At 37.7% G+C, this 16,141-nt stretch overlaps 1 protein-coding gene across 1 annotated transcript in view; it reads right to left on the bottom strand.

Annotated features, from left to right (window-relative positions):
- Window positions 1–16,141, bottom strand: part of LOC130708142 (uncharacterized) — a 154,872-nt gene that overhangs the window by 78,699 nt on the left and 60,032 nt on the right. The window contains exon 5 of the mRNA XM_057545785.1: window positions 13,299–13,483. Within this exon, the coding sequence (XP_057401768.1) occupies window positions 13,299–13,483 (185 nt within the window). The remainder of the gene's footprint in view (window positions 1–13,298; window positions 13,484–16,141) is intronic.

Raw genomic sequence — 16,141 nt, 5'->3', positions numbered from 1 at the left:
AAGCTGGTTCTTTGAGAAGATAAACAAAATTGATAAACCATTAGCCAGACTCATCAAGAGAAAAAGGGAGAAGACCCAGATCAATAGAATTAGAAATGAAAAAGGAGAAGTAACCACTGACACTGCAGAAATACAAAAGATCATGAGAGATTACTACAAGCAACTCTATGCCAATAAAATGGACAACCTGGAAGAAATGGACAGATTCTTAGAAATGCACAAACTGCCGAGACTGAACCAGGAAGAAATAGAAAATATGAACAGACCAATCACAAGCACTGAAATTGAAACTGTGATTAAAAACCTTCCAACAAACAAAAGCCCAGGACCAGATGGCTTCACAGGTGAATTCTATCAAATATTTAGAGAAGAGCTAACACCTATCCTTCTCAAACTCTTCCAAAATATTGCAGAGGGAGGAACACTCCCAAACTCATTCTACGAGGCCACCATCACCCTGATACCAAAACCAGACAAAGAAGTCACAAAGAAAGAAAACTACAGGCCAATATCACTGATGAACATAGATGCAAAAATCCTCAACAAAATACTAGCAAACAGAATCCAACAGCACATTAAAAGGATCATACACCATGATCAAGTGGGGTTTATCCCAGGAATGCAAGGATTCTTCAAAATACGCAAATCAATCAATGTGATACACCATATTAACAAATTGAAGGAGAAAAACCATATGATCATCTCAATAGATGCAGAGAAAGCTTTCGACAAAATTCAACACCCATTTATGATAAAAGCCCTGCAGAAAGTAGGCATAGAGGGAACTTTCCTCAACATAATAAAGGCCATATATGACAAACCCACAGCCAACATTGTCCTCAATGGTGAAAAACTGAAACCATTTCCACTAAGATCAGGAACAAGACAAGGTTGCCCACTCTCACCACTATTATTCAACATAGTTTTGGAAGTGTTAGCCACAGCAATCAGAGAAGACAAAGAAATAAAAGGAATCCAAATCGGAAAAGAAGAAGTAAAGCTGTCACTATTTGCAGATGACATGATACTATACATAGAGAATCCTAAAGATGCTACCAGAAAACTCCTAGAGCTAATCAATGAATTTGGTAAAGTAGCAGGATACAAAATTAATGCACAGAAATCTCTTGCATTTCTATACACTAATGACGAAAAATCTGAAAGTGAAATTAAGAAAACACTCCCATTTACCATTGCAACAAAAAGAATAAAATATCTAGGAATAAACCTACCTAAGGAGACAAAAGACCTGTATGCAGAAAATTATAAGACACTGATGAAAGAAATTAAAGATGATACAAATAGATGGAGAGATATACCATGTTCCTGGATTGGAAGAATCAACATTGTGAAAATGACTCTACTACCCAAAGCAATCTACAGATTCAATGCAATCCCTATCAAACTACCACTGGCATTTTTCACAGAACTAGAACCAAAAATTTCACAATTTGTATGGAAACACAAAAGACCCCGAATAGCCCAAGCAATCTTCAGAACGAAAAATGGAGCTGGGGGAATCAGGCTCCCTGACTTCAGACTATATTACAAAGCTTCAGTAATCAAGACAGTTTGGTACTGGCACAAAAACAGAAATATAGATCAATGGAACAGGATAGAAAGCCCAGAGATAAACCCACACACATATGGTCAACTTATCTTTGATAAAGGAGGCAAGCATATACAGTGGAGAAAAGACAGCCTCTTCAATAAGTGGTGCTGGGAAAATTGGACAGGAACATGTAAAAGTATGAAATTAGAACACTCCCTGACACCATGCACAAAAATAAACTCAAAATGGATTAAAGACCTAAGTGTAAGGGCAGACACTATCAAACTCTTAGAGGAAAACATAGGCAGAACACTCTATGACATACATCACAGCAAGATTCTTTGTGACCCAGCTCCCAGAGAAATGGAAATAAGAACACAAATAAACAAATGGGACCTAATGAAACTTAAAAGCTTTTGCACAGCAAAGGAAACCATAAACAAGACCAAAAGACAACCCTCAGAATAGGAGAAAATATTTGCAAATGAAGCAACTGACAAAGGATTAATCTCCAAGATTTACAAGCAGCTCATGCAGCTCAATAACAAAAAAACAAACAACCCAATCCAAAAATGGGCAGAAGATCTAAATAGACATTTCTCCAAAGAAGATATACAGATGGCCTACAGACACATGAAAGAATGCTCAACATCATTAATCATTAGAGAAATGCAAATCAAAACTACAATGAGATATCATCTCACACCGGTCAGAATGGCCATCATCAAAAAATCTAGAAACAATAAATGCTGGAGAGGGTGTGGAGGAAAGGGAACACTCTTGCACTGTTGGTGGGAATGTAAATTGATACAGCCACTATGGAGAACAGTATGGAGGTTCCTTAAAAAACTAAAAATAGAACTACCATATGACCCAGCTATCCCACTACTGGGCATATACCCTGAGAAAACCATAATTCAAAAAGAGTCATGTACCACAATGTTCACTGCAGCTCTATTTACAATAGCCAGGACATGGAACCAACCTAAATGTCCATCATCAGATGAATGGATAAAGTAGAGGTGGTACATATATACAGTGGAATATTACCCAGCCATAAAAAGAAATGAAATTGAGTTATTTGTAGTGAGGTGGATGGACCTAGAGACTGCCATACAGAGTGAAGTAAGTCAGAAAGAGAAAAACAAATACAGTATGCTAACACATATATACGGAATCTAAGGAAAAAAAAAAAGGCCATGAAGAACCTAGTGGCAAGACGGGAATAAAGACACAGACCTACTAGAGAATGGACTTGAGGATATGGGGAGGGGGTGGGGTGAGATGTGACAGGGTAAGACAGTGTCATGGACATATATACACTACCAAATGTAAAATAGATAACTAGTGGGAAGCAGCTGCATAGCACAGGGAGATCAGCTCGGTGCTTTATGACCACCTAGAGGGGTGGGATGGGGAGGGTGGGAGGGAGGGAGATGCAAGAGGGAAGAGAAATGGGAACATATTGTATATGTATAACTGATTCACTTTGTTATAAAGCAGAAGCTAACACACTATTGTAAGGCAATTATACTTCAATAAAGATGTTTAAAAAAAAAAAAAAAAAAACACCCAAGTAAGCTAACACAACTAAAGGATTACAAAAGGCTTCCAGTTATTAATCCCAAAGATTCTGAAACCTGCAATCTATGTAACAAATAATTCAAAAACACTGTTTTAAAAAACCAAAAGACAATTCAATGAAATCAGAAAAAACATGAAGAAAACAAAAATAGACAAAAACTGTAAAAAAAAAAAAAAAAAAAAAAAAAAAAAAAAAGAACCAGCAACATCCTGGAGCTGAAATGAAAAATGCAATAGAAAAATCTATAGCTACAATAGCTTTTAAAAAAATATGGGGCTTCCCTGGTGGCGCAGTGGTTGAGAATCTGCCTGCTAATGCAGGGGACACGGGTTCGAGCCCTGGTCTGGGAAGATCCCACATGCCACGGAGCAGCTGGGCCCGTGAGCCACAATTGCTGAGCCTGCGCGTCTGGAGCCTGTGCCCCGCGACGGGAGGGGCCGCGATAGAGAAAGGCCCGCGCACCGCGATGAAGGGCGGTCCCCGCACCGCGATGAAGAGTGGCCCCCGCTTGCCGCAACTGGAGAAAGCCCTCGCACGAACCGAAGACCCAACACAGCCAAAAATAAATAAATAAATAAATAAATAAATAAGAAAATCCTTTAAAAAAAAAAAAACTCCTTTAAAAAAAAAAAAAAAAAAAAATATGCCGAATTGGGGACCTCCCAGTGGCGCAGTGGTTAAGAATCCACCTGCCAATGCAGGGGACATGGGTTCGATCCCTGGTCTGGGAAGATCCCACATGCCACGGAGCAACTAAGCCCATACGCCACAACTACTGAGCCTGTGCTCTAGAGCCCACGAGCCACAACTACTGAGCCCTCGTGCCACAACTACAGAAACCCACGCACCTAGAGCCCATGCTCCGCCATAAGAGAAACCACCACAATGAGAAGCACATGCACCGCAATGAAGAGTAGCCCCCACTTTCCGCAACTAGAGAAAGCCCGCACGCAGCAATGAAAACCCAACAGAGCCAAAAATAAATAAAATAAATTTTTTTTAAAATGCCGAATAAAATGAACTATATTGTAACATTAAAAATATAAAGGGAGAATTAAAAATGGAACATTTGTAGGCCTACAAAGATAAGTTTCTATCAGCATAAAATGGACTGTTTTAACTATGAGATATTTTATGTATGCCTCATGGTAAACCCAAAGCAAACATTTTTAGTAGAATCACAAACAAACACTAAAAAAGGAAACAGAGCATACCAACATGGTAAACCACCAACTACAAACACAGAGATAACCAGAGGGGAAAAAAGAAACAGTGGAGATATAAAAGAATCAGAAAGCAACTAATAAGATGGCAATAATAAGTCCTTACATATCAAAATTCACTCTAAATGTAAATGGATTTAATTCACAAAGCCACAGAGTGGCTGGATGTATAAAATATATATAAGGCACAATTATATTTTGAATATAAGATACTCATTTCAGTTTTAAGACACACATATACTCAAAATAAAGAGATGGAATATTATATTCCATGCAAGTGGAAGCCAGATAACGTGGGGGTAGCCGTACTTATATCAGACAAAACAGACTTGAGGATTTCCCTGGTGGCACAGTGGTTGAGAGTCCTCCTGCCAATGCAGGGGACGCGGTTCAAGCCCTGGTCCGGGAAGATCCCACATGCCGCGGAGGAGCTGGGCCTGTGTGCCACAGCTGCTGGGCTTGCACTCTAGAGCTCGTGAGCCACAGTTGCTGAGCCCACGTGCTACATCTGCTGAGGCCTGCCGCCTAGATCCTGTGCTCTGCAATGCCCCGCTCGCAGCAACTGGAGAGGTCCTGAGCACAGCAATGAAGACCCAATGCAGCCAAAAATAAATAAATTAAATAAATAAATTAAAAAAAAAACAGACTTTAAGCCAAGAACAATATCAAGACACAAAGAAAGTCATAATATAATGATACAAAGGTCAATATATCAAGAAGATATAACAGGGGCTTCCCTGGTGGCGCAGTGGTTGGGCATCCGCCTGCCAATGCGGGGGACACGGGTTCGAGCCCTGGTCCCAGAAGATCCCACATGCCGTGGAGCGGCTGGGCCCGTGAGCCACAATTGCTGAGCCTGCACGTTTGGAGCCTGTGCTCCGCAGCAGGAGAGGCCGCGATAGTGAGAGGCCCGTGCACTGCAATGAGGAGTGGCCCCCGCTTGCCGCAGCTGGAGAAAGCCCTCGTGCAGAGGCGAGGACCCAACACAGCCATAAATAAATAAATAAAATTAAAAAAAATTTAAAAAAAAAAGATATAACAATTGTGAATATATACACACCCAATATCAGAGTACCTAAATATATTAAGCAAATGCTGACAGACCTGAAGGGAGAAATAGGCAATACAATAATAATAGGGAACTTCAATACTCCTCTCTCAGCAATGGATAGATCATCCATATAGTAAATCAATAAAAAAAAAAAAAAAACACTGGTCTATATGTTACACACAATGGACTTAACAGGCATATATAGAACATTCCATCCAGCAACTTGTTCTCAAGTGCACATGGGACATACTCAAGGATAGATCATATGATAAAATGCAATGACATCTTAGCAAATTTAAGAAGATCAAAAGCATACCAACTATCTGAACACAATGATATAAACCTAGAAATCAACAAGAAGATATCTGGAAAATCTACAAAGATGGGAAAACTACAAAGTACACTTCCAAAAAAGTCAATGAGTCAAAAAGAAATCAAAAGGAAAAATTTTTTAAAGCCTCAAAACAAACGATAATGGAGACACAACTTACCAAATCCTATGAGATGCTGCAAAAGCAGTCCAGAAAGGAAAGTGTATAGTGATCAGTGCAAACGGTAAGAAATTAGAAAGTGCCTAAATAATCTAACCCTACACCTCAAGGAACTAGAAAAAAAAAGAAATTGATCCCAAAGTCAGCAGTGGGAAGAATATAATAAAGACTAGAGTGGAAATAAACAAAATAGATACAAGAAAATCAATAGAAAGGATCAACAAACTAAAAGCTGGATTTTCAAAAATATAAAACTCACAAACTTTTACCTAGACTAGGAAAAAAGAGACAAGACTCAAAATTAGAAATTCAAGAGGAGACATGACCACTGGTACTACAGAAATACAAAGGATCATAAGAGACTACTATGAACAATTATATGCTAACAAATTAGATATCCTACAAGAAACTGGTAATTCCTAGAAACACACTACCTACCAAAATTGAATCAGAAAGAAACAGAAAATGTAAACAAACCAATAACAAGGGATTGATTCAGTAATCAAAACACTCCCAACACAGAAAACTCAAGGACCAGATGACTTTACTGGTTAATTCTACCAAGACTATGAAGAATTAACACTAGTAATTCTCAAACTCTTCCAAAAAAAACTGAAGAGAAAGGAATACTTCCAAACTTGTTCTATGAGGCCAGCATTTTCATGACACCAAAGCCAGATGAAGACTCTGTAAGAAAAGAAAACTACAGGCCAATAAAACTGATTAATATAGATGCCAGGGGCTTCCCTGGTGGCTCAGTGGTTGAGAGTCTGCCTGCCAATGCAGGGGACACGGGTTCGAGCCCTGGTCTGGGAAGATCCCACATGCCGCAGAGCAACTGGACCCGCAAGCCACAACTACTGAGCCTGCGCGTCTGGAGCGTGTGCTCCGCAACAAGAGAGGCCGTGATAGTGAGAGGCCCGTGCACCGCGATGAAGAGTGGCCCCCGCTCGCGGCAACTAGAGAAAGCCCTCGCATGGTAACGAAGACCCAACACAGCCATAAATAAATAAATAAATAAATTTAAAAATATATATATATAGATGCCAAAATTCTGAATAAAATATTAGCAAATATAATGTATTCAACAATACATTAAAAGGACTATACACTGTGACTAAGTGGGATTTATCGCTGGGGTGTAAGAATGGTTCAACATACACAAATGAATATGCGAGATACAACACAGTAATAGAGTAAAAATAAAAATCACACGATCATTTCATTAGATGCAGAAAAAGCATGGGACAAAATGCATCTTTCTATGATTAAAAACTGAACAGACTGAGGATAGGGGGAACATACCTCAACATAATTAAGGCCATATGTAACAAGCCCACAGCTAACATCACACTCAGTGGTAAAAAGGTAAAAGCTATTCCTCTAAGATCAAGAACAAGACAATGATGCCCACTTAATCACTCTTATTCAGTATAGTACTGCAAGTATTTATATTAGCTGGAGCAATTAGGTAAGACAAAGAAAGGCATCTAATTAAGAAAGGAAGAACTAAAAGATGATATGATTTTCTATATAAAAAATCCTAAGAAATCAACAAAAAAGTTGTAACTAATCAACAAAGTAGGGAAAATTGCACTGTATAAAATCAACATACATAATCAGTTGTATTTCTATACACAAAGAGTAAAACATCTCTCTGAAAAAATAAAGAAAACTATCTAAATTAAAATAGCATCAAAAATAATAAAACACTTAGGAATAAATTTAACAAAGCTGTGAAACGTCTCTGCATTGAACACTACAAGACATTCATAAAATAAGTTGAAGACTCTAACAAATGGGAAGATACCTTATGCTCATAGATTGGAGGAATTTCTAAGATTAAAAAGTCCTTAGTTCAACACCATCTGTAGATTCAAAGAAACTACTCTCAAAAATCCAATGACATTCTCCACAGAAATTGAAAAATCAATTCTAAACTTTCTACTGAACCAGAAAAGAACTGAATAGCCAAAACAATTCTGAGAAAGAAGAAAACCAGTCATCACAGTTCCTAATTTCAAACTCTACTACAATTTATACTATTTAAAGCAGTATGGTACTGGCATCAAAATAGACACCCAGACCAAAGGGACAGAATAAAGAGCCCAGAGTTAAACTCCCACATATAAGGTTAACTAATTTTTGACAAAGTAGCCAAGAACAACCATGGGGAAATAATAATGTCCTCAAAAACTAGTGTTGGAAAACCTGGATAAACACAAGGAAAAAATAAATTTGTACCCCTATCTTAACCATTCAAAGAATTAACTCAAGATGAATCAAAGACTTGAACCTAAGACCTGATACTATAAAAGTCCTTAAAGAAAGTAAGAAACTCCTTTACATTTGTTTTGATGATGATTTTTTTAAAATAAGACACCAAAAGCACACACACACACACACACAAAAAGCAAAAGTCAACAACTGAGAATAAATCAAACTTAAAATCTTCCGTACAACAAATAAAAAAATCAACAAAATGAAAAGTCAACCTACTAAATGGGAAAAAAATGTAAACCCTATATTGGATTAGGGACACATAATGAAAATACATTTTAAAAACCTCATAAAACACACATGAAACCAAACAATCCAACATATGAATGGGCAAAGGAAATAATTTTTTTTTCAAAAAGACATATAGATGAGCAACAGGTATATGAAAATGTGGTCATCATGATAAATCATAAGAACAATGGAAATCAAAACCACAATAAGGTATTACCTCACACCTGTTAGAATGGCTATCACCAAAATGACAAGAGATAATGAGCATTGGTGAGGATTTGGGCAAAAGGGAACACTTGTGAACTGTTAATGGGGATATACTTTGTGCAGCAACTATGGAAAACAATATGAAATTTTCTGAAAACTTTAAAAATACATATACTATATGATCCAGCAATTCCACTTCTGGGTATTTATCCAAAGAAAATAAAAGCATTAACTTGAAAAGATATATGCACACCCCCATGTTTATTGTAGCATTGTCCACAATAGCCAAGACATGGAATCAGCCTAAGTTCCTATCAACTGATGAATGGATAAGACAGATGTGATGTCTATATTTATATATTATCTATATTTACATACACACAATGTATATTATCAGTCATTAGAAAAAAGGAAATTCTACCATTTTCAACATTGACTACTTTGGGTAAATTATGTTGAGATAAGTCAAAAAGAGAAAGAAAAATACTATGTAATATCACCTATATGTAAAATTTTTTAAAAAGCCAAACTCATAAAAACAAGGAGTAGAACATTGGTTACCAGGGGCTGGGGTGTGGAGAATAGGAGAGATGTTGTTTAAGGGTACAAACTTAACTAATAGTAAATAATTCTTAAAGATCTGATGCACAGTCCAGAGAATATAGACAATGGTATTTTCTTATAATCATCAAACTTGCTAAAAGACTAGAACTTAATTTTTCTAAACACAATAAAGAATTAATAAAGATAGCTACTGCTACAATGGCAATCATAGTATAATATGTAAATGTATCAAATCACCATGTTGTACACCTTAAATTCAAATAATATTATATGAGAAATATAAGAAAAAAAGAAATGCTAAAAGTATCATCAATATCAAAACAGATCAAGCAGAAGAAATTTTCTGTGAGTTAGAAGACAGTAAGCTGAAACTATCCACTCAGAGGAGAACAAAGAGAAAGACTGAAGAATGACTATGTGATCTAAAGGATAAAGTCAAAAGAAACGTTCTGTGAATTATGGAGTTTTAGAAGGAAAAGATAGAGACAGAAGGCTAATTTAAAGAAACAGTAGCTGAGAAATTTCCAAATCAGGGGAGAGATTTGGATATCCAAATTCATCAGTTCATAGGGCACCAGACACACTCAACTCAAAAAAATATCTTCTCCAAAACACAGTATGGTAAAACTGTCAACTGTCAAAAACAAAGAATTTTAAAAGCAGCAAGAGGAGAGAAGCTTATAATTTACAAGAGAACCCTCATAAGGTTATCTGTTGATTTCTCAGCAGAAATCTCACAGGCCAGGAGACAGTGGGATGATAGATTCAAATTGTTCAATAAAAAATGCCAACCAAGAATATCCTCTCCATCATAACTGTCCCTCTAAAATGGAGAGATTAAAAACTCTTTCCAAAAAAAAAAGAAAAAAGAAAAAAAGCTGAGGGAGTGTGTCATCACTAGATCTGCCTTAAAAGAAATTCTAAGAGTTCCTCAAGCTAAAATAAAATAAAATAAATAGTATGACAAAAACATGAGAATACACAACAGATGTGTAAACATAAGTATATAATTAAGGCAGGAATACTTAAATAGTGTGATATGGTGGTGTGTCAACCAGTTAACTTTAGTATAAAGGTTAAAGTATGTGATTATTAAAATAACTGCAGCAATAATCATTTTAATGTATAAACAATACACAAAGGGGTAAATTGTACACCATATACAAAAATTCATGGAAGGAAGTAAAAGCATAGTTTTATGTTTGTGTGATGGAGTTAAATTGTTATCAACATAAAATAGACTGTTGTATCTATAAGATGTTTTCCATGAGCCTCATGGAACTGCAAAGCAAAAACATATAGTAGATTCAAAAAATAAAAAGACAAGGAAATCATAATATACCATTACAGAATATCTCTAATTGACAAAGAAAGACAGCAAAAGAGGAAGAAATAAACAAGAAATGACAAAACATCCAGAAAACAGTAAGATGGCACTGGTTAATCCTTACCTATCAATAATTACTGTAAACATTAATATATTAAATTCCTTAGTCAAAAGTCACAGAGTGGCTAGACAGATAAAAATCCATGATCAAACTATAAGCAACCTATCAGAGACTCACTTCAGTGTTAAAAACACAAATAGGCTCAAAGTGAAGCTTTGGAACAAGATATTCCATACAAGTGGAAACCAAAATAAAGCAGTGGTAGCTACAGCTCTACAAGACAAAAAAAAAAAAAAAAAAAAAAAATGTCAAAAGCTGCAACGACAACAACCAAAATAAGGTCATTATCTAATGATAACACTGTCAATTCATCAAGAAGACAATCATAAATAAATACGCCTTAACAGTGGAGGACATGAATATGTTAAGCAAATACGAACAGATTTGAAGTTAGAAACAGACAATACAAAAAAGGGTAGGGGGCTTCCCTGGTGGCGCAGTGGTTGAGAGTCTGCCTGCCAACGCAGGGGACATGGGTTCAAACCCTGGTCCGGGAAGATCCCACATGCCGTGGAGCAACTAGGCCCGTGAGCCACAACTACTGAGCCTGCGCGTCTGGAGCCTGTGCTCCGCAACAAGAGAGGCCGCGATAGTGAGAGGCCCGCGCACCGCGATGAAGAGTGGCTCCTGCTCGCCGCAACTAGCGAAAGCCCTCGCACAGAAACGAAGACCCAACACAGCTAAAAAAAAAAAAAAAATCCACCAGAAAGCACAGCCTCTCAGACGATTTCCCCTGCTCTGAGCAACTGTCCACCAAACGCACACTTGCCAGTCCCCTTAAGCGGGGGGTTGGAGTTTCAATTACTATGATCAAAAGGAAACCATCTACATAGGAAAATAACTCATGCAGAACACTCGCTCATTACAAAAAATAAAAAAGGGTAGGGATCTCTCATACCCAACTTTCAACAATGAATCCAGAAAGAAAATCAATGAGGAAGTACTGAACTTGAATTATACATTAGACCAAATGGACTTAACAGATAAAAACAGAACAGTCCATCAAACAGGGGCAGAATACATATTCTTCTCATGTGCACATTGAACATTCTCCAGGACAGATCATGTGATGGGTCACTAAACAAGTCTTAGCAAATTTAAGATGATTGATACCATACTAAGTATTTTTTTCAACCACAATGTTAAGAAATGAGAAATGAACAACAGGAAGAATCTGGAAAATTTACAAACATGTGGAAATTAAACAACACGCTCTTAAAGAACCAATGGGTTACAGAAAAAATTTTAAAATAAAAAATAAAAAGACAGAACCATGAAGAAATAAAACAATCTGAACAGACCAAATTACTATTAAGGAGATTGAATCAGTTCTCAAAAACCTCTCCTGCAAAAAATACCAGGATTAGATTGCTTCATTGGTGAACCAAACTTTTAAAGAAGAATCAATACAAATTATTTTTAATTAGGTAAATCCTATAAATCTATTTGTGGGTAATACATTTTGTATTTTATAAATACACTAGGAGAGATATACACACAATGATATAAAATAAGTTAGAGCTATTGGTTTTGAATCCTTGATTTAGAAAATAATTATCATTTGAGTTGATCTACATTTCAGAAATTTAACACAACTGAGAATATATTAGCAATATGATTCTTGTAAACCTTTTTGAAAATACAAAGAAGTAATAAAGAAGAGTATGTCTGTTGCATGAGGATGTAGTATAACGGAAACTTACAAGAACAAGGCTTGACCAATTACAGCCTCCACTTGAAAAACCAATGTCTTTAATAAACAAAGATGAAAATGTTCATTTTCCAAAGGAAACTGCAAGCCAAGGAAAACTAAGAAGAAATGGGAGTTTCCAGATTTACTGTGGTGGTTTATGCACATTTCTCTGTGAATCACACCAAACCCTTACTAAAGATAAAAGAAATATATGAACATCATAGAGGAATCTTGCAGAAAGCACCTGAACCAGTGAACATCAGGTGTATTGGGACAAATGATTATCAGGTGACTGAAGCTCACAAGACATTATCACTGCTGTGGTATTCTCAGTGAAAATGCATAAGAAAATCATAATCTAAAACTATCGTGAAAAAAATGTCAGTTTTATGCAAATTTCAGTCCACACACACCTCCCATGCTCCCTGACTCTGTGTATTTAAATAGTCTTTCTTATCAATATAGAGAGCAAGTCTCTCCTAATTACTTTTTTTTTCCCCAGAACTTTGAGTTATCTGGACCACTAATGTCATCCCATTTAAAAGTGCATTCTCTTAATCCCAAATTGTTGCATTCAGATGTACATTAATCATTTCACTTTCCCCTTCTTCACTAATAGTTCAACATCTGAAATTATCCCATAGGGAATTTTGCATATTAATGCCTTCCCATGTTGATCTTTCACAAAGGGAATCATTTCAATAACTGAATGTCATTAATTCATGGTGAGAATTCTCCATGCTCTGTAGGGAGCCTGTATGCAGACAATGGGAAAAAGGCTCTGGAATACAAGGAAGAAGTATTCTAAAGAGCTGACTTTGACTATCACAAGAAGGAAAAAAATAAGTAGTTAAAAGCAACCTTGCTAGGCATGCACATAAGAAGTAGAGAATTAAAGATTTGCAGGTTCTCAATCCATGACATTTCAGGAGGAAAATCAAACACGGCCTCTGACCCAGGACAGGACATTTACCTGAGACGCTGCCATTTCCGACTCTCCTTCCTCCTGCTCTGGGTCCTTTTCTCATCAATATCGTGTTGAGGCACCACATCAGCATCTTGAAAATATGCCTTCAACACCGTCAGCACAGCTTCTTCACCTCTTCCCGCAGCACCAACAGGCAAAAGGTGTTGACCTTGAAACGCTGACAGGGCAACCTTTCAAAAAAGAGATTCAGGAACAATGAGCTCCTGCATGGAGAACAAACTTGTGAGCTTTTTTTTTTCCTGCCGACACATGTTCTCCTCTCACACGGACGCCCAGAAATCCTGCTACGGCACAGAGTAAGTGGGCTACGCTGCCCTGCCCCTTCCAATCCCGTGTAGAGCAGACACCGATGCCTCCCCAAAGGAAAGAGGACCAAAGACTGGAAGCAACTCTCACCAACGTACCCAGCAGCCCTCGGGGTTCAACCTGGCCTAAACTTAGAATCACCTGGAGTTAAAACAACACGGATGCTCCCACCCAGATCACTAGACAGACGCTGTGGGGAGGGCACAGGTGATGGTATTTCTAAATACTCATCACGTAGTACTAATGGGAAACTGCATGGGAACCAGGTAGCAAACATTGCTTCTGCAGCTTCAAAGAGCGTACAAATTCTGGGGGAATCAGGGCCCCACTCTAAGTTATGATCCTCCTGTGGGTCCCATGAAACGGCATCTTTAACAAGTTTTTTGTTGGAGCAGGTGTTACTCCCTCAGACCCGTATTCAGCAGCACTGAGCTAGAGCTATCAGGCATAGCACACCTGAGACCACTGAGTAGTGTGAAGGCTTCAGGTAACAACTCCCAGAAGTGCAGGTTCCCTGGGCCTGATTCCTAGGGGCTGAGCTTCTCTTGGAATAGGTGTGGCCTTGCTGTTGCCTAGGGTAGATGCTGCTGGGTTGGTGGAAATCACGTGGTGGGTTTAGGGATGTGTGAGAGGTCACACTTAGAAATCTACCCAAAGGCACTCTTAGTCCTCAGGTCCTCTAGCCCCCTCTCCTCTCAGGGCCCACTTGACCCACAGGACTCCCGGGGGTAGAGCATGACCACCTGTCCTCAGGTGAGCTGAGACTCCACACCCCAAAAGATCCACAGCATGAAGTTGTTTACATCACAGATCTGTTTGAAAATAAACCAAATGCAGCAATGAAGGGTGGATTAACATTTTGGGCTGGGAATGGACAGAAGTCTTTGAAAATGATGTCATGAATGCATATTTGATGATTAACAAAGGCAGTCATGATCTATACTAAGTAATAAACCACATTATAACTGAATTAGCAGGTCAGAATTTTTTTTTTTTAATTTATTTTTATTTATTTTATTTTTTTGTCTGTGTTGGGTCTTCGTGTCTGTGCGAGGGCTTTCTCCAGTTGCGGCAAGTGGGGGCCACTCTTCATCGCGGTGCGCGGGCCTCTCACTATTGTGGCCTCTCTTGTTGCGGAGCACAGGCTCCAGACGCGCAGGCTCAGTAATTGTGGCTCACGGGCCCAGTTGCTCCGTGGCATGTGGGATCCTCCCAGACCGGGGCTCGAACCCGTGTCCCCTGCATTGGCAGGCAGATTCTCAACCACTGCGCCACCAGGGAAGCCCCAGAATTTTTTCATCATCGTGTGTTTGTCTATGTGTGTGTCTTGTAAATTGTGGTACCACCGTTTGTCCTCCCCATCCCCCCGTACGTATTTATACTTCCTCACATTTTTTAAAGTGCATTGATTAAGGTAAAAATTAGGGAAAAGCATATCTACTTTTTCAAATATTCTTTGAGAATTCTGAATCTTTTAAAAATTTTATTTAAAAATTTCTTTTTAATTTTTATACAACTTTAAAGGTTAATTTCATTTACAGTTATTATAAAATATTGCTCATTTCCCCCATGTTGTACAATACATCTTTAAGCCTATCTTACACCCATAGTTTGTACTCCCCACTGCCCAATTCCTATATTGCCCCTCTCCCTTCCCCACTGGTAAACACTAGTTTGTTCTGTATGAGTTTTGTTATATGTACTAGTTTGTTGTATTTTTTAGATTCTACATATAAGTGATATCATACAGTATTTGACTTTCTCTGTCTGAGTTACTTCACTTAGCATAATGCCCTGCAAGTCTGCAAATGGTAAAATTTCATTTTTTCGTGGCTGAGTAGTATTGCATTGTGTGTGTGTGTGTGTGTGTGTATCTCTCACATCTTTTATAATTTTTATTTTATATTGGAGTATATTTAATTGACAATGTTGTATTAGTTTCAGGTGTACAGCCAAGTGGTTCAGATATAAGTATATATGTACTTTGTCAAATTCTTTTCCCATTTACATTATTACAGAATATTGAGTAGAGTTCCCTGTGCTATACAGTAGGTCCTTGCTGGTTATCTAGTTTAAATATGTGGATATGTCAATCCCAAACTCTCAATTTATCCCCCCCCCCAACCTTGCCCCTTTGGTAACCATAAATTTGTTTTCAAAGTCTGTGAGTCTGTTTTGTAAATAAGTTCATTTGTATCATTTTTTTTAGATTCCACATATAAGTGATATCATATGATATTTGTCTTTCTCTGTCTGACTTACTTCACTTAGTATGATAATCTCCAGGTCCATCTATGTTGCTTCAAATAGCATTATTTCATTGGTTTTAATGGCTAAATAATATTCCATTGTATATATGTATATATGTACCACATCTTCTTTATCCATTCATTTGTTGATGGACATTTAGGTTGCATCCATGTCTTGCTATTGTAAATAGTGCTTCTGTGAACACTGGGGTGCATACACCTTTTCGAGCTACGGTTTTCTCTGGATATATGCCCAGGAGTTGGATTGTTGGA

The sequence above is a fragment of the Balaenoptera acutorostrata genome, chromosome 4 (genome assembly GCF_949987535.1).
Source record: "Balaenoptera acutorostrata chromosome 4, mBalAcu1.1, whole genome shotgun sequence".
Lineage (NCBI taxonomy): Eukaryota > Metazoa > Chordata > Mammalia > Artiodactyla > Balaenopteridae > Balaenoptera > Balaenoptera acutorostrata.
Note: the sequence above shows the minus strand (reverse complement) of the source record. Positions and strands in the feature narration are given on the sequence as shown.